Consider the following 19,076-nt stretch of genomic DNA (forward strand, 5'->3'; position numbering starts at 1 on the left):
GTTATATTACAAAATGAACAAGATTGTTGAAACATCTAAATTCATCTTAGAAGGGTTTCAGAAAGGAAATGCAGAAGATATATCAGACTGTTAACATTGGCTTCAAAGAAGACAGAATATAGGGCTATGTTTTTCTGGATAGAATGGATAAAGAAGTGATCTATTAGAGGTCTACAGGATGATGAGCAATGGTTTTGGCTGAACACCTGATAAAATCTATGCCATCTATGTTCAACAAATGGCAGTGAAGTTCTCTCCTGCAGCCTGCCCATCGTTTTAATCAACATCGCACAAACCAACAATCTGATCATTATCACTTGGCTGTTTGAAGGACTTAAATGGGATCTAGTTGGCATATTCCCCACATTACAACAACCAGTGCTTTACTGTATGTAAAGTGCTTCTGGTTTCCTCTTCCCCGATGCAGCAGGGAGCAAGATATTATTGCTTATTCACTAGAATGCAACAAGCAAAGAAAGAACAGAATTTGAATTTTTCAGTACCCACTCAAGAGTAATTTGACAATTAGGACATTTATTCCCAACCAGAGGTTGCCAGATTATCATTTCATCAGTTTCACAGACACCGTCTTGAAATGCCAAACATCGTCCTACCTAATACATAGTCCTCTTGTTGCATTCCCATTAACATGTAGAAAAAGTCAATATTTTCAGAGCTCTAATTTCCATAAGAACTCACTTGCTGGTAAATTATACCCTTTTAAGGCTGGTTACTTCATAATCAGAAAAGCCAGTGGTGGGATGATAATCCATTTTTGCTTATTCCTAGTAATTAATTACTACTAAGAAATTTCAAATGACATCAAAAGAAGTATGCAGATACGGCCGATCACCAATTAAAATGTGATTTCTAATATCTTGCTTAACTCGGTACATAATGGAAAACTGAAAAAATCCATCTGAAGGGTAGCAGCTTTTAAATTTTAACCAGCCAGTAACCTTAGCTTACTGACAATCAATGGCAAATACAAGTAAAAATCAATTTTCCTTTTCCTTTAGTAAAATTGCTTTCAGCCTCTTGAGAATTCTGTCTGAATTCTAAAAGAAACTACAAACTCGGTCTATCGAGCACCTTAGACATAGCATTATTCAGTTACTTCATAGTTGAAGCAGCCCAGGTGAAATCTGGCCAAAATAAAATTTAAAAAGCATAAAGCAGCACAAAGAGGACAAGTCATAAAGAGTAAGGTCTAGATATGTCTGACCTTAACCTCATGCACTGCCCCAGGTCTGTCCTTAGCCTCATGCACCGCAAAACCAAGGACACCCGTAAATAGGAGGAGCAACACCTCATATTCTGTTTTGGCACCCACCAAGTGGCATTAACATTGCTTTCTTCGGTTTCTGCTGGACCCGTTTCCCTCTCTTCCCTATCCCTCTGTCTCCTTTCTTCCAGCTCTCCACCCCCTTCCCTCTCCGTTTACTGTTGTGCCCTCCCTCCCTTCTCCACCTATTACCTCTTCCCTCCCCCTGCCCCCCATTCCCCACCATTTTATTCAGACACCTGTCTACATTTTACTCATACAATGCTGAAAAGCTAAGCCCCAAATTTTGGTTACATAAATATTGCTACATAAAGTACACTGTTTGACCTGCTGAATTTCTCCAGCATTGTGGTTTTACAGGTCATAGAGAACCACTTTCTCGGGCAGCTCAGTTAGCACAATACTATTGCAGCGCCAGCAAGCCAGGATTGAATACAATGGTGCATGCAAGAAAGTTTGTACTTTCCCCCCGTGTCAGTGTGGGTTTCCTCCTGGTGCTCCAACTTCCATCCACCTTTCAGAAACCTCGGGGTTTTACAGGTTAATTGGCGTATTTGGTGGAGGGAGCAGGCACATGGGTTGGAAAGGCCTACTACCCTGTGCTGAATGTTTAATTTTTCTTTTAATTTAAGAAACAAGCCCTGTGGCCATTAACTATCAGACATGTTTGAGCAAAACAAGTTCTCCAAACAAGTCCCAAAACTCTGGGCAAGAAGGCAGTAGTTTCCAGCATAATGGGTACTGTAATAGTACAGGTCCCGATTGGTCAGGTGATCAGCCTTAACAAAACAGGGGCTGAGAAGATGACAACCGAATGATCGATGCAGGATTTTGAATGGAGAGCAGAAAAGGAGCCAGCAGCATTCTTCAAATGGCAGAACCATCTCTAATGTGCACTTGCCGTTATTACGGTACTGCCCCATATTGTCATTGAAGATTAATTGAATACAGGGTGATCATTGCTTGATGAGGAGAGCCTTCTTGTTGAAATAATAGGAGTGAAGAAAGGGACATTGTTAATTTTTGTCTTCCCTGTTTGCTGGCTATAGAAAAAAAATTAATCATTCATTTTTTATATAGTATCAGAGGCCATTTGACCCAACAAGTATTTGTCTGCTCTCAGAGCATTCGCATCAATCCCACTCAACCACTTATTGTCTCACATGACAATTAACACCTGCCTGATTCTCCTGCCACACAATTACATTCACAGGACCACAAGAGTGGCAGAGAGGATCACTGGGGTTTCTCTCCCCGCTACCCCCCACCACCACCACCACCTCTGAAATGATTTACAGGAATTGCTATCTGAAGAGCACGTGCAAAACTGTTGAGGACCCCTACCACCCCACGCATAGCATTTTTCAGCTACTCCCATCGGGGAAGAGATACAGGAGTATCAGAGCCAGCTCCACCAGGCTGAGGAACAGCTTCTTCCCAAGGGCAGTGAGAATCTTGAACAGCCAAAGGACCTGCTCACACTAACCGTCTGAGATGCTCATATTCACTCAACAATATTTAATTATTTATTTTTATGTATGCATGTATGTATGTATATTTGTCCTGCATATGTATTGTTTGTCTGCATGTATGTGTATTACGTCTAGTTGGGTGTCTGCATGTTTTGCACCAATGACCAGAGAATGCTGTTTCGTCGGGTTGTACTTGTGCAACCAGATGATAAATGTACTTGAACTACACAAGGGCAACAGAGTTATCAATTAACTGACCAGTGCACCTTTGGGATGTGCGAGGAAGCCCGCAAAGTCACAGGGAAAAAGTGCCAACTTCACACGGACAGCAACCAAGGCCATGAATTCATGACTTTTGAGCTGTGAGGAAGCAGCTCCTCCATCTTTGTACTACACTACTGAATCAACCCAGGGCTCACAAAGTGTTCGAAGTGACAGTTCAAAGAAAACGCCAGAGGTGTTGGGCACTTTCAACAAAAGAATGAATTAAATGAAATTAACCTCTTGGACACCAGTTTTGCGGGACTACCGACAAGTGCATGTACTCTGTGTCCCAGTTTTACAGGACTGATTTTGTACCCAACCATTAGCTGGTTCGTATTGGTATTTGTACTTTAAAGGTTTACCCAGACCAGAGTATGGTATACAGTGTATTATGAAAGGTTAAAAATGGCCAGAGTGTGGTCATTGTTGGAGTGGACATAGTCAAAATGGAATGGCTTTGGCTCAAGGGGCTTCAGAGAAAAGAGGCTGAGATGGTGGTGCAGGAGCTGAAGTAAGGGCCACCCAATTTGAGACAGTGGAAATGGTAGCCAAGGCAGGGGATGCTCTTCTCACAGAATATGGGTCATCGGGGAAGCCAGCAGTATCACTGACAACTTCATCTGCGAGAAGTGCATCCAGCTACAACTCCTGACAAGCCGAATTAAAGAAATGGAACTGGAGCTGGATGAACTCCGGATCATTCACGAGGCAGAGGAAGTGTTAGACAGGAGTTACAGATTCGCTATCACACCAAGGAGAGGGTAGATGAGTGACAGTCAGGAGAGGGAAAGAGAACAGGCAGACAAGGCAGGGCACCCCTCTGGTCATTCCCCACAATAACAAGTATATCATTTTGGATATTGTTGGGGCATGATCTACCAGGGACAAGCCACAGCGATTAGGTCTCTGGCTGAAAGTCTGGTCCCATGGCTAAGAAGGAAAAGGAGGAGATGAGCTGTAGTAGGGGGGGGGGGGGGAAACAGATAAGAGGTTCTGTGAAAGAGGTTGAGTATCCCAGATGGGATGTTGCCTTCCTGGGTCCGAGCTATATCAGTTCGGGTTCACAGCATTCTCAGGAGGGAGGGTGAGCAGGCAGATGTCGTGGTCCATGTAGGGACCAATGACATGAGTAGGAAGGGTGAGGAGGTCCTGCAAGGAGATTTCAGGGAGTTAGGCACTAGGTTGAAGGACAGGATCTCCAGGGCTGTGATCTCAGAAGTGATAACTGTGCCGTGTGCCAGTGAGGTTAAAAATAGGAGGAAAATGCAGCTGAACATGTGGCTGAAGGCATCATGAGGAGGGAGGGCTTAGGGTTCCTGGATCACTGGGGTCTCTTCCAGACAGCTGCAGGAAACACAAGTGTGATAGTAGGAGATTTTATCTTTATACATATTGGCTGGGCTCCCATACTGTAAACATTTTCTAAATCAATACTGTATATAGAAGTACCAACTAGAGAGAGTGCAATACTGAATCTCCTATTAGGAAAAAAAACAGGACAAGTGACAGAAGTATGTGTAGGATCCAGTAATCTTTCTGCCATTAGGATTGATCTGGGCCTCGGTTTGAGATTCTAAACTGGAGAAAGGCCAATTTTGAGGAAATGGAAAAGGATCGAGAATGAATGGATTGGGACAGTTTGTTTTATGGCAAGGATGTGCGAATTAAGTGGAAGACCTTCAAAGGTGAAATTTTGAGAGTACAGAATTTGTATGTTCCTGAGAGGATTAAAGGCATAGGGGACCTTGGTTTTTGAGTGATATTGGGGATCTGATACAGAAGAGAGAGATGTATAGCAGGTTTACCATTGTTGGTTTGGCTGCAGGCGTCGTCCTGGGGTCCGGAGACTGCATGCGTTCAATATCTTCCAGTGCGCATGTGCTATGGACTTAGGTTGGCGCGTGCAAGGGGGTTGCATGCACAGTTGAGGAAATTAGTTACCCTGTGATGACTGGTATGGCGGGATAGACGGTGGGTGAATGAGGCTCCAATATTTTCTGTTGACCATTACACGTTGGTCATGCAGTGAACTGGAACTCACTGTCCGTGTGTTGTTCTGATGGCTGGCTCCTCCTTTGGCTCTATCCTCACCTACCCCAATATAAACCCTGGTTTTCCCACCTTACCTCAGATTCACCTGAGGACAATTGCATTCTGAGGGGTTACTGAAGCAATGGGCCAGAACAGTGCTGTGAAATCAAAGCTAATTTATGATGCAATTGATGGATCAAATAGATTCTATGTGTGACTGGCTGCTTCAACCTAAATAAATATAAATTCACAATAAATATTCCAATACACAATTGGAATGCAAATGGAGACGATGTTCTTGAAACAGAGTTTCTTGACAAAGCTGCTAAAAATAACATTGGTAGAATTCGAATGTCCTTATAAAATACTGTTACAGTAGAAGAAACCCAAAATCTGGCTGACTTTATTTTTGTTGGGTTTTTTTGGACCTTGCTCCTTCCTGACTACACAGCTACAAGTTTTACTGGTCCAGAGTGGTGGTAAAGATCACTCTTTTGAAGGCTATGTGCTGGTAACCTCTGTACTATGAAGAACGAAGAAAGATCGTCTACATAATATTGGAATTTACTGTATTTGATTGTTATTTATAATTGTGTAATTATTATATGAGACATAATAATTAGGGGGAATTGTAAGAGCCAAAGGCTCGTTGTTTACCAATGTCGGTTTGGCCGCAGGTGTCAGTGGCGTCCTGGGGTCCGGAGGCTGTGCATGTTTGGTATCTTCCAGTGTGCCTGCGCTATGGACTGTGTTGGTGCATGTGCAGGGATTGCGCACACGGTTGGGGCAGTTTGTACATGTTGACTGGTATGGTGAATTGACAGTGAGTGAGTGAGGTTCCAATATTTTCTGTTGACCGTTACACGCTGGTCGTTAGACATTACATTACCAAAGAGACTGGTCGTTACTGTTAGTCACATTAGCAAGAACATTATCGTTACCACGTTATGAGTCCTTTTGTGTTCATTAATAAACAATTTAAAATGCATTTATTGGAACGTGTCACAGTAAAGAGCCCACTTAGCCTGAGTGACCTTTTTTTGGATAGTAGCCACCATAGCAGGTATAGGCAACATGGAGCAAAATTAGGTACTTGAGAAGTGTAAAAAAATTGCAAGAAAAGCTTCAAGAGAGAAATCAAGCAGGCTAATAAATAGAAAACATGAGGTTGCTTTGTCAGACAATGTGAAAAAAAATCCTAAGGGTTTCTATAGATATATTAAAAGCAAAGGGATAGCAAGGGACAAAATTGGTTCACTCGAAGATCAGAGTGGTCGACTATGTATGGAGCCAAAAGAGATGAGGGAGATTTTAAATGTTTTTTTTGCATCAGTATTCACTCAGGAATCTCACACAGTCAAGGGAAGTAAAGAAAACAAGCAGTGAGGTCATGGAACCTATACAGATTAAAGAGGAGGAGGTGCTTAAAGCAAATAAGGGTGACAAGATATTCCACCTAACCTTGAAGGAGGCTAGTGTAGAAATTACAATGGCTCTGGCAGAAATATTTAAAATGTCCTTGGCCACAAGTGTGATGCCGAAGGATTGGAGCTCACGTTGTTTTTTTAAAAGAGGCTCCAAAGGTAACCCTGGAAATTATAGGCCAGTGATCCTGACGACAGTAATAGGTAAATTACTGGAAGGTTTTCTAAGAGATTGGATATACAAGTATTTGGATAGCTAGGGACTAATTATGGATAGTCAACACGATCACAGTAGTGGCAGTAACACGGTGAACTGTTTTAGTGCTGTAGCCCTTTGACTGTTCCTTGGAAACTAAAAGTGTCAAGGATATATAGAGAGAATCAGAAAATGGAATTGACATGATTGAGCTTTTGTGTCTCCTGCCCTTATCTTTTGAAATGTTGTTTTCTCAGGTTAGATATATCAACAGGAGATTAATTGGAAATAATTGTAGACAGGATGCAGGCAGGAAAAGCAACGGGTAACCAAGTAATAGAAGAATGATGAAAAAGCAAAGGCAAAAAGTGAAGAAAGTTGAAACAAGATAAGCAAAGGCATGAAAGAAATTCAGGTTATCACGGCAATCACAAACACACAGAGATGCTGGATGAACACGCAGTGTCCATATAACCAGTTTCGACCCTTCCTCAAGGTATACCCACCTTCAAGGTAAAGGTGTGTCAAGATACTTATCTTTATTTGCACACTTAATTTCTAAGTAAACTGATAATCACATTGTGCAGAAGAGGAACTAACCTTGCAAAGGAAACCACACTGTTACAGTCTATCAGAAAATACTGTTACAGCCTAATCTATTAAAAATTAGATCAAGGCCAAGGAGCACCAGGAATAATGATTTTGGACCATGAATGCACAGAATGTTTATACCTTCCTGATCACACTGAACACTGAAGCATTTAGTTATTTAAAAACTTGCCTTTTCAAGTGAAATTACCTGCCATAAATTATTGTTTAAGTATTACATTGTGTTAATCGTTTACACCCCATCCACAATGCTGCCTTACAGCACCAATCTGAGCAATTAGACATTAAATATTCACAGATTGTAGAGCTCTTCGAAAGAATCAAAGACTTGTTGATCCAAACCAAGGCTTTTATTAGCAAAAGACAGGAGGTCTTCACAGGTGGCCGACCAGTCCGGAATGATCAGATCTGGCTAGGGACACAACCCTTTAAGGCCCAGACAGCAGGCGTGGCTAAGCTCTCAGCCAATCGCTGTAAGCACAGTCTAGATACTGTAACTACATACACTATATACATTGGTGATAGATCTGTACTATCACATTCACCCCTTCTTGGAGAACTGACCCTGGAAAAAAAAACGAGGGAGAAAATGAAAGGAAGGGGTAGGTTAAGGACAGTAGCGGTCAGGGGGTCTGACCATCCGGCGTGACCGCCGTGGTGCCGGGATTGGGGTCACTGGAGTGGTGTCACCAGTGGGCTCGTCGGGTGCGACTACTCCTTCGCTCAATTCCCCAGTCGTGTTGTCAGCAGGGTAGCTCGGGTCGTTGGGGTGCTGTTGGTCCTTTTGTTGCGGCACGGGGCCTGGGGAATAAAGAGTTGGGGAAGGTTGGGTTGGGGGGTTTGCTGGGTCTACCGCGTCCTGAGCTGGGTCCTGCACCGAAACAGTGTCCTCCCGCCCGTCTGGGAACTCAACGTAGGCGTAATGCGGGTTCGCGTGGAGTAGAGTCACTCGGTCGACCAAGGGGTCATTCTTTGAGTGCTGGACGTGGCATCGCAAAAGGACGGGGCCAGGGACGGTGAGCCATGCCGGTACAGTGGTTCCTGATTTGGATTTCCTCGGGAAAAGGAACATCCTTTCGTGGGGGGTGACATTTGTTGCAGTACATAGGAGGGAGCACTAGTGAGAACCTCCTGCCAGTGAGAGGTGGGGAGACCTTTAGACCGGAGAGCCAGTGTAACTGCTCTCCATATGGTGGCATTCTCCCTCTCGACCTGGCCGTTACCGCGTGGGTTATAGCTGGTGGTCCTGCTTGAAGCAATACCACACTCCAGAAGGTACTGTTGCAGCTCTGCGCTCATGAATGAGGACCCCCTATCACTGTGGATGGAATTGGGGTACCCGAAAATGGCGAAAATACTGCGAAGGGCCTGTATCACTGAGGTGGCAGTGGTGTCTGGGCAGGGCACAGCGAACGGGAAGCGGGAGTACTCGTCGATGGCCATAAGGATGTAGTTATTACGGTTGGTCGACGGTAGGGGCCCCTTAAAGTCTATGCTAAGACGCTCGAAGGGGCGGGTGGCTTTGATAACGTGGGAGTTATCTGGATGGAAGAAGTGGGGCTTGAATTCAGCGCACACCGAACAGGCTCAGGGTCATGGAGCGGATCTCCTCGACTGTGTAGGGTAGGTTGCGCGCCTTCACAAAGTGGGCAAACCTAGTGATTCCTGGATGACAGAGCGCCTCATGGAGTTTCTGTAGTCTGTCCATCTCCATGCTGGTGCATATCCCCCTGGAGAGCACGTCAGGCGGGTCGTTGAGCTTACTAGGCCGGTACAGGATGTCATAGTTAAAGGTGGAGAGTTCGATTCTCCATCTAGCGATTTTGTCATTTTTTATCTTACCATGCTGGGTGTTGCTGAACATGAAGGAGACTGCGCATTGATCAGTCAACAGTGTAAAACGCCTCCCAGCGAGGTAATGTCTCCAACGACCCACCGCTTCAACTATGGCTTGGGCCTCCTTCTCGATCGAGGAGTGTCTACTCTCTGGACCCAGGAGGGTTCTGGAGAAGAAGGCTACAGGCCGACCGGGCTGGTTCAAGGTGGCTGCCAGGGCGAAGTCGGATGTATCGCTCTCGACTTGAAACGGGACAGATTCATTGATCGCATGCAGCGTCACAGCGGCGATGTCGGATTTTATTCGATCGAAAGCCGCTCTGGCTTCGGTCGAGAGGAGAAAGGAGGTGGTCTCATCTTGAATGTTCTCGTAGACTCTCAAGGACACCATAGACAGCAATGCTGTTAGACGTTGGTTATCCTCCTCCACCCGAATGAATCTCAGGAAGTTTTCAAAGTTCAGCAGCCAGAACTTAAAGGCTTTGAAGGCTGTAGCTGACTGTGGGTCGATATCAAGTTTTTCTGGCCGAGTCAAACGCTCCATCCCTTTCAAAAAAATTCTTTTTTCTTTTTGCTAATAAAATTGTCGAGCTCGTCGAAAGAATCAAAGACTTGTTGATCCAAACCAAGGCTTTTATTAGCAAAAGACAGGAGCTCTTCACGGGTGGCCGACCAGTCCGGAATGATCCGACCTGGCTAGGGATACAACCCTTTAAGGCCCAGACAGTAGGCGTGGCTAAGCTCTCAGCCAATCGCTGTAAGCACAGTCTAGATACTGTAACTATATACACTATATACATTGGTGATAGATCTGTACTATCACACAGATCCAGTCACATCTTAATGGATAAACACTAGACTATCCATACCTGGTGTGAGGATAGACATTTTATACAAAACCCTGTTAAAACCATAAGACAGGAACAGAAATAGCCATTTATCCTATTGAGTCTGTCCTGCCATTTAATTTTGAACTGATCCATTTTCCCACTCAGTCCCACTGCTCGTAACCTTTGATGCCCTGGCTAATCAAGAACCTATCAATCTCTGCCTCAAGTATGCCCAACGACCTGGCCTCCACATCCAACTGTGGCAACAAATTCCACACATTTACCACTCTCTGGCTGAAGAAATTCCTCCGCATCTCTGTTCTAAGCAGAGACCCTTCAATCTTGAATTGTACCCCCTTGAACTACACTCTCCCACCATGGGGGAAAAAAAAGACTTTCAAGATTTAATCTGTCCATAACTTTCAACATTCAAAATGTTTCAATGAAATCCTCCCCTATTCTCCTAAATTGCAAAGAGCCCAACATTACATGTAGATGGCCTGAAGTTCAGCTGGAGAGTTAGAAATGTTAAGGACGCTCATTTTGTGCTTTCTTTCCTGTTATCTTGGGGACTTTATCCTGTTTGTTTGAATGCATTAAGAGCTTGTAAACTTGCAAAGCCAGTAAGATAAAAGGTACAAGTTCAAATTAAGCAGAAGTAATATCTACAATTTCAAAGTTCAAATTTACTGTCAGAGTACACACATGGCATCACATACAATCCTGTGATTCTTTTCCTGTGGGCCAGACAGAATTCCTATGACTGATAACTGTACTCATAGAAAGAACTCTAAACATTTTGGCTGTTCAAATGTAGATGTGGGTACAAATATACAGTAATGAATGAGCCTCGAGATGAGTCTATTGATCAGGAATCTGACTGTGGAGGGCTGGCAACTATTCCTGAACCTGGTGATATGAATTCTGTGGTACCATACCTCCTGAACCTCCTTCCTCATAGCACAAACACATATTCCCAACAGTTGGAATGGGTCTCTTGGCAGAAGGAAGTCCGACCTGGAGTGATCTAGGATGCAGTGTGATGTTGAACTGGAAGGATCATGTGTCTGGATTTCTTCATTTAAAATTTTTCTATAGAATTGCCTTGGTAAACGTAGAATATGACATAGTTCGAAAAAATGTCAAGGCTGGCGTTTATCTTAACTTCAAGTTGTCTCAGCCAGTTAGTTATTTTTTAAATCTAGACATAGTTGTTTACAAAGACACATTGTTATCAGGATCACTTAGTATTCTCTTCATGGAAAATGTCAAGCAGTAATCCAATAGGTTAATGACAGACATTAACTATCTGAGGTGATATCTCACCTTGACTTCATGAGTTATTTCCTCTTTCATTTGTTAACTAAATTGATGGTCAGGTTATCATTTGGATCTGAAAACCTCAAATCATGATTTAATCAGCTATAAAATTATCAATGATCTTCAGGCAAGAAAATTATATTATCTGTGGAATCTGCTGCAACAGCTGGCTTAGAAGACCAAGTCTGTGATGAATCTGTGTCATGCTGTCAGTCATTTCTTCATTAACTGGCACTTCAAAGCCATTGGGTAAATTTCAGACAGAAGTGAATAGGTTCTTTGAGGAGTTACAGGGAAGAAGCAAGAGAATGGGGTTGAAATGAATAGTAAACCAGCCATGATTTATGAGCTGAATGGCCTAATTCCATTCCTATGTCTTATAGTCTTGTTCTCTTCTTTGTAACATGATCTACTTCTAACCCGGTTGCCCTAATTCCACAGTCAATTTTCTCATACTGGTGAAGCATACTCACTTCCAGTTAAAGCATGATGCTGGAGAAACTCAGCTGGTCAAACTGTGTCAGCAGACTTTTGTGTTTTACTTCCAGTTGCCTCATCAACAGAAGAATTTGATAGCAATAAAAAGGGCCCAGGAAAGATATGGATGGTGCATTATGGTTAAAAGTATAGATTAGAGTGGCTGGAATTTTTTTCAAAAAAAATGAAGATTTGAGAATGTTGAAATGATGAGGGACCATGACAGAGCAGATAAAGGGAGGTCATTTTTTTTTCAAGACTAGAGATCAGAGGCGTAAAACAAAGAGGAAGGGAGTCAGGAGAGACATATGGAAAAATTTTCCCAGTGTGTGATTGTAGTCTGGAATGAACTGCTTACATCTTCAAAGGGGAATTGTATAAATATAGGGAGCTACCAAAAAGATGGCAGGGAGTGGAACTGGTGAATTATTCTGGTTAAGAGTCAGTACCATTATGCAAGGCCAAATGGCCTCCTTCTGCCCCATAAACATTTGATATTGAGTATGAATTTATCCACAAAGAAACCTGAAATCTGCAGATGCTGGATGGAATCTTGAGTGAACAAAGAGGACCTGGAGGGACTCAATGGGTCAGATAGCAACCACGAGTAGAAATGGTCAGCCAATGGTCGAGACCCTTTATCAAAACCAAAGTGGGGAGGGCCAAGGCAAGAGGCTACTAGGCAGAAAAAGGTGGGAGAAGTGGTGAGACAGATATGGGGGTGGTTATAGGAAACAAATAAAAATGCAAGCAGGTAAAGGAGAAACAGAAACAGTGGGACCAGATAGTGGAGGGGCTTACCTAACTTTGGAAACTTCAATTTTCATGCCATTGGAAGTGATGAGTTTTGTCCTGGAATGGTGTTGAGTTTTGAAAATTGTGAAGCTACACTCATCTCAGGCATATGGAGATTATCCCCACAGACTTCTGTCTCGTGATGGTGGACAGTCCTTGGTGTATCAGGGGATGAGTCACTCAGCACAGGATATCCAACCTCTGGTCTGCTCTTACAACCACAAGCTTTATGTGATTGGTTAAAGATGACCTCCGCAGGATAGTGTCATGCGAATAAAAGCTCTCACGACTGGAAGGAGAACATACGCTTTTATTAGCTTATAACTGAGGGTAGGGTCTCACAGTGGTCTTCAGAAGGGCTCAGGGTTTAGGTGGGAAACTAGGGTTATACATGGATAGGTGGGGACGGTGCCAGCCGTGAATCATCAGTGAATCTCAGTTCACTGCATTCACTCCTTCCTGCAGGTTTTCTCATTAATAAAGCCTTTGACTACTTGCTTCGTGTCTGCAAGTGGCCATTAAGTGCGCTACAATTTATTAATCAGAAAACCTTGACATGCCTCTACATTCTGCTGGCACACGTCCATGGCAGGTATGAGGGAGGAGACTAGGGCTTGCAGCCTTTATTAGGGATCTTACAGGGAGGAGCTACACATACAGAAGGCAGGCCAGTCAGCCCAGCTCACAGTACTGCATTCCACCATAGAGCTAATTGTTGTCTTGAACATTGTAAATTGTAAATCCATTCATAACACATCTTAAATTATACGCTGAATAACTTAATAAAAAGCACAGAATAAATAAATACCCAAGGGCCTAGAAGAAAGATACTCAAATAACCCTGGACAACAAAGACTTCGCTTCCTGAATACTTTTGGGTGTATTTTATGGATTCTGAGCTGCTGATCATGAAAATCACCTTGAAGCTTTCCTATCATGTATCGATTTTTAGATATAACCTATATTTGTAACTTCCTGTCATACTTTAAGTCTACTTCAAGCCCACAAAACCACGAAGTGCAACATGTCATTGAAAATTCATTTTCTTTTTTTTTAAATAAAATAAAATAAAATTTAAAAAAACAATAGTCGGCCAGCATTGATGGATTCCAGTTGCCATGATACCACTTTTCCATGGTTGCAATGTCCTAGTGAAACCTTTCACCATGTTTGTCACTGACTGCACCAAGATCAGCAGGGAAGAAGTCAAAGTATAAATGCAGAAAATTGAAAATGATGTTTTTTTAAATATATACTCATAAAATTTTCTTTATGAAATGTACTTTGTATGACTATTAATGATTCTTCAAATAAATAAAGTTATTTAAAAAAGAAAATTCATTTTCAATTTTCCGCATTTATACTTTTGAAGTCTTCCCTGCAGATCTTGGTGCAGTCAGTGACAAACATGGTGAAAGGTTTCACCAGGACATTGCAACCATGGAAAAGCGATATCATGGCAACTGGAATCCATCAATGCTGGCCGACTATTGTTGGACACAAGAGGCATCAGATGCTGAGTACAAATGAAAATCAGCAGCTAAACATTTTAAGGTCAGTTGAACTAAGGCAATGTGTCAGCATCATTATGTGATTAAACACGCTAAATTCAATCAAAGTTCATTTAATATTTCTCAAACTTCTTACTTGATACAGCAAATCTGAAATTATCTTTGTGTTCAGCTTGAAGTTGTCTATCATAATCACCAATTCTTTTTCAGGAAGAAAATCTTTTGAAAAAAGATGTTGTCCAGTGTTACTTTATTTATTTCTTTGGCTTGGCTTCGCGGACGAAGATTTATGGAGGGGGTAAAAAGTCCACGTCAGCTGCAGGCACGTTTGTGGCTGACAAGTCTGATGAGGGACAGGCAGACACGGTTGCAGCGGTTGCAAGGGAAAATTGGTTGGTTGGGGTTGGGTGTTGGGTTTTTCCTCCTTTGCCTTTTGTCAGTGAGGTGGGCTCTGCGGTCTTCTTCAAAGGAGGCTGCTGCCCGCCAAACTGTGAGGCGCCAAGATGCACGGTTTGAGGCGTTATCAGCCCACTGGCGGTGGTCAATGTGGCAGGCACCAAGAGATTTCTTTAGGCAGTCCTTGTACCTTTTCTTTGGTGCACCTCTGTCACGGTGGCCAGTGGAGAGCTCGCCATATAATACGATCTTGGGAAGGCGATGGTCCTCCATTCTGGAGACGTGACCCATCCAGCGCAGCTGGATCTTCAGCAGCGTGGACTCGATGCTGTCGACCTCTGCCATCTCGAGTACCTCGACGTTAGGGGTGTGAGCGCTCCAATGGATGTTGAGGATGGAGCGGAGACAACGCTGGTGGAAGCGTTCTAGGAGCCGTAGGTGGTGCCGGTAGAGGACCCATGATTCGGAGCCGAACAGGAGCAATGACAATGGCTCTTTTTGAGGTTTTTCAGTTGGTTGTTTTTCCAGACTCTTTTGTGTAGTCTTCCAAAGGCGCTATTTGCCTTGGCGAGTCTGTTGTCTATCTCGTTGTCGATCCTTGCATCCGATGAAATGGTGCAGCCAAGATAGGTAAACTGGTTGACCGTTTTGAGTTTTGTGTGCCCAATGGAGATGTGGGGGGCCTGGTAGTCATGGTGGGGAGCTGATGGAGGACCTCTGTTTTCCTCAGGCTGACTTCCAGGCCAAACATTTTGGCAGTTTCCGCAAAACAGGACGTCAAGCGCTGAAGAGCTGGCTCTGAATGGGCAACTAAAGCGGCATCATCTGCAAAGAGTAGTTCACGGACAAGTTGCTCGTGTCTTGGTGTGAGCTTGCAGGCGCCTCAGATTGAAGAAACTGCCATCCGTGCAGTACCGGATGTAAACAGCGTCTTCCTTGTTGAGGTCTTTCATGGTTTTATTTAATTAATTTATTTAATTTAGGCACAGAGCACGGTAACAGGCCCCTTCAGCCCGTACCATTCAATTATACCTAATTCACCTACAACCAACCACCGGTATGTTTTGTACAGTGGGAGGAAACCGCAGTACCCAAACGAAACCCACACAGACACTGGGAGAGCATACAAAATCCTTACAGACAACATGGGATTCGACCCCAGTCGCAATCGCTGGCACTGTAACAGCACTGCGCTAACCGTGTCACTCAATAAAAAGGCAACTGGAATAATTATGTACATATCTCTAATTATGTACTGCAACATACCTGTTGGAACTGTAGAGCAGGAAATCAGTCCAATCACTAATAAGCAAAAGAGTTTTGTCTTCAGCTTTTTGTCTTTGACCATGATGAAACATTCCTTCATTTTCACAATCAGTGCAAGAGGGAGAGTCTGGCAATATCTTCCGTATTGTTTGCAAAGCTCATAGGAAAGAAAACACCGACTCTTATTTCCGTGGGAGAGGAAATGAAAAATATCCAATAGTGGACCCGAAAGGCCAACATGCCCTGTTTCCGCTCCGTAAATGGTTATATGGTTACGAGGAATGCCTAGAGTTTAAAAATAAGCAAGTAAATGAACAATAAAACTGAAGGATCATTTATTGAACCTAATTTTGTTTCAAAGGTCAGTGCTTGCTAATGCTGTACAACTGTATCACTGCAGCATTCCTTACCTAGCTTGCACTGACCTAATTACAACATGATGTGTTTAGCATCTTCTAATGTAGACTGCAATGTATCATTGAATATATCCAGATTGATTCTGTCTGCTAGTTTTTTCTTTCCTTTCTCAATCTTTTTATTAACATTTCATAATATACACAGCATCTTCTTTGGCTTGGCTTCGCGGACGAAGATTTATGGAGGGGGTAAAAGTCCACGTCAGCTGCAGGCTCGTTTGTGCCTGACAAGTCCGATGCGGGACAGGCAGACACGGTTGCAGCGGCTGCAGGGGAAAATTGGTTGGTTGGGGTTGGGTGTTGGGTTTTTCCTCCTTTGCCTTTTGCCTTATGCCTTATACACAGCATAAGGTGAGTAGAAATAACATAATTAAAATGGCATGTCCAAGTCTACATACTGTATCATATATAAACTCCGAAGATTGAAAATGTGACATATTAGAAATAATTCTAAAAAAGAAAGCAGAGAGAAATAAATAATTATAATATTATATATTAAAAAAGCAACTAATCCACTAAAAAAAATTATTTCAAAAAACAACTGAGCAGCCTATCCTGAGGATCTGTCGAATAGTTTAAAACATAGCCTCCAGTCCACACCTACAGACAACAAAAACAGCAAAAATTCCATCATGTCTGGAAAGGAAGAGTTAATTCATAGAACACTAGTTATACCCTATGAAAGTTAATCAATAAATGGCTTCCATTTTTCTTTAAATTTAGTAGTTGTATCTAAAGTATGATTTCCGATTTTTTTCTAGATTTAAGAAAGATATAACATGAGAAATCCATTGAAATAATGTAGGAGAGTGAGTCTTCCCATTTAAGTAAAATGTCTCTCCCAGCTAATAATGCAGAAAAAGCTACAACTCGATATGCAGAAGTAAGTAAACAACCTGCATCTGTAATTCCATAAAGAGCAGTTACGGGGTTAGGTTGTAATTGAATAACCAGTATCATTGATAGAGTTTTAAAAATATCTTTCAAAACATACAAGTCAATGAAGCCACATCAGTATTGCATCTATCACGAGTAGAGTTCATATTAGGAATGATACAAGCTCGTTTATCTACTAATTTTTCAATGGACTAGCTTCCAATCATTAACTTCCAAACTAAATCAATAAATCTATTAAAACATTAAAGGCTTCATTGTGGATGAAGACATAAGCGTGGTTTAAAAAATGTCTTCTGTTTATCATGCATCTATTTCTATCTCCATGATACCCCACAACGATGGTGCCCAATGATGCTCAGAAGCTGTGAAGTCACTGGTGTAAGGACACTAGTGAGACTTCACTGGGAGTACTGTGAGCACTTTTGGGCTCCTCATTTAAGAAAGGATGTGCTGACGTTGGAGAGGATTCAGAGGAGGTTCGCTAGGATTATTCTGGAAATGAAAGGGTTATCATATGAAGAGTGACTGCTCTTGGCTTGTACTCATTGGAATTTAGGAGAATAAGGGGGATATCGCTTTGAAACATTTTGAAGTTGGAAGGGGTAAACAGAGCAGATGTAGAAAGGTTGTTTCCCATGGTGGGAGAGTTAAGGACAAAAAGGGACAACTTCAGGATTGAAGACCATCCACTTAGAGCAGATATACATAGGAATGTCTTCAGCCAAAGGGTGGTAAATGTGTGGAATTTGTTGCCACAGGTGGTTGTGGAGGCCAAGTCATTGAGCGTATTTAAGTCAGAGATAAATAGGTTCTTGATTAATCAGAGCATCAAAGGTTTATGGGGAGAAGACCAGGCAGTGGGGGTGAGTAGGAAAATGGATCAAGTCACGATTAAATAGTGGGATAGACTCAATGTGCTGAATGGCTCTTTGATCTTATGGACACATAACTGCAAAGAGATAAATAATCAAATCATCTATTTTCAAAGTGGGAGAAAATATCAAGTAAGACAATGATTAGAAAATGCCAAACATCTTGTTATTTATATTTAAACTGGGCATCAGTCCACAAGTAAAATCAGAAAACTCTGGCAACATTCTGCAAGTCAGGCAGCATCTGTATAAAGAGAATCAATCAACATTTAAGGTCAAAGGGACTTCAGAGGCTACCTGACCTGCTGAGTATTTCCAGCATTTTGTTTTTATTTCAAATTTCCAGCATCGACAGTTCAATTGACAATATATTTGAAGATGTTCACTGAGGTTAATCTGTTCACCTGAGATCCAGGTTTCTTTGGCTTGGCTTCACGGACGAAGATTTATGGAGGGAGTAAAAAGTCCACGTCAGCTGCAGGCTCGTTTGTGGCTGACAAGTCCGATGCGGGACAGGCAGACACGGTTGCAGCGGTTGCAGGGGAAAATTGGTTGGTTGGGGTTGGGTGTTGGGTTTTTCCTCCTTTGCCTTTTGTCAGTGAGGTGGGCTCTGCGGTCTTCTTCAAAGGAGGTTGCTGCCCGCCAAACTGTGAGGCGCCAAGATGCACGGTTTGAGGCGTTATCAGCCCACTGGCGGTGGTCAATGTGGCAGGCACCAAGAGATTTCTTTAGGCAGTCCTTGTACCTTTTCTTTGGTGCACCTCTGTCACGGTGGCCAGTGGAGAGCTCGCCATATAACACGATCTTGGGAAGGCGATGGTCCTCCATTCTGGAGACGTGACCCATCCAGCGCAGCTGGATCTTTAATGTCCACAATAAAGCAGTCTTTAATGAATTTTGAATGTCATACCATATATGTCGACATACAAGACAGTTTTGAAATTTTAAGATATCACCCCTAAACAAGGGGTCATCTTATACACCAAGTATAAAATCAAAACTTTGCATTAAAACAAGCAAACGAAGCGCTCAGCAAACACCAATTGCCATTAACAGTGAGGTCTCAGCACTCCCCTGCAAGGTCCATCTGCCTAGTCTGACTACTGCCCGCTCTGTAAAAACTTCAAATGGCCTGTTAAAGGAGCCAAAGGTGGCTTATTTTAAAATGTGTGCAGTGAA

General features: G+C 42.8%; 1 protein-coding gene across 5 annotated transcripts in view; it reads right to left on the bottom strand.

The window, feature by feature from the left end:
- Positions 1-19,076, bottom strand: part of susd2 (sushi domain containing 2) — a 135,443-nt gene that overhangs the window by 97,014 nt on the left and 19,353 nt on the right. For 4 of the 5 annotated variants that reach the window (XM_069932926.1, XM_069932924.1, XM_069932923.1 and 1 more), the window contains one exon: positions 15,713-15,997. The exons of the other annotated variant lie outside the window; for it this stretch is intronic. In XM_069932926.1, coding sequence (XP_069789027.1) covers positions 15,713-15,812 — 100 coding nt within the window. In that variant the 5' untranslated portion in view covers positions 15,813-15,997. The remainder of the gene's footprint in view (positions 1-15,712; positions 15,998-19,076) is intronic. 5 annotated transcript variants of the gene reach the window in all.

Source organism: Narcine bancroftii, chromosome 4 (genome assembly GCF_036971445.1).
Source record: "Narcine bancroftii isolate sNarBan1 chromosome 4, sNarBan1.hap1, whole genome shotgun sequence".
In the NCBI taxonomy this organism is placed as follows: Eukaryota; Metazoa; Chordata; class Chondrichthyes; order Torpediniformes; family Narcinidae; genus Narcine; species Narcine bancroftii.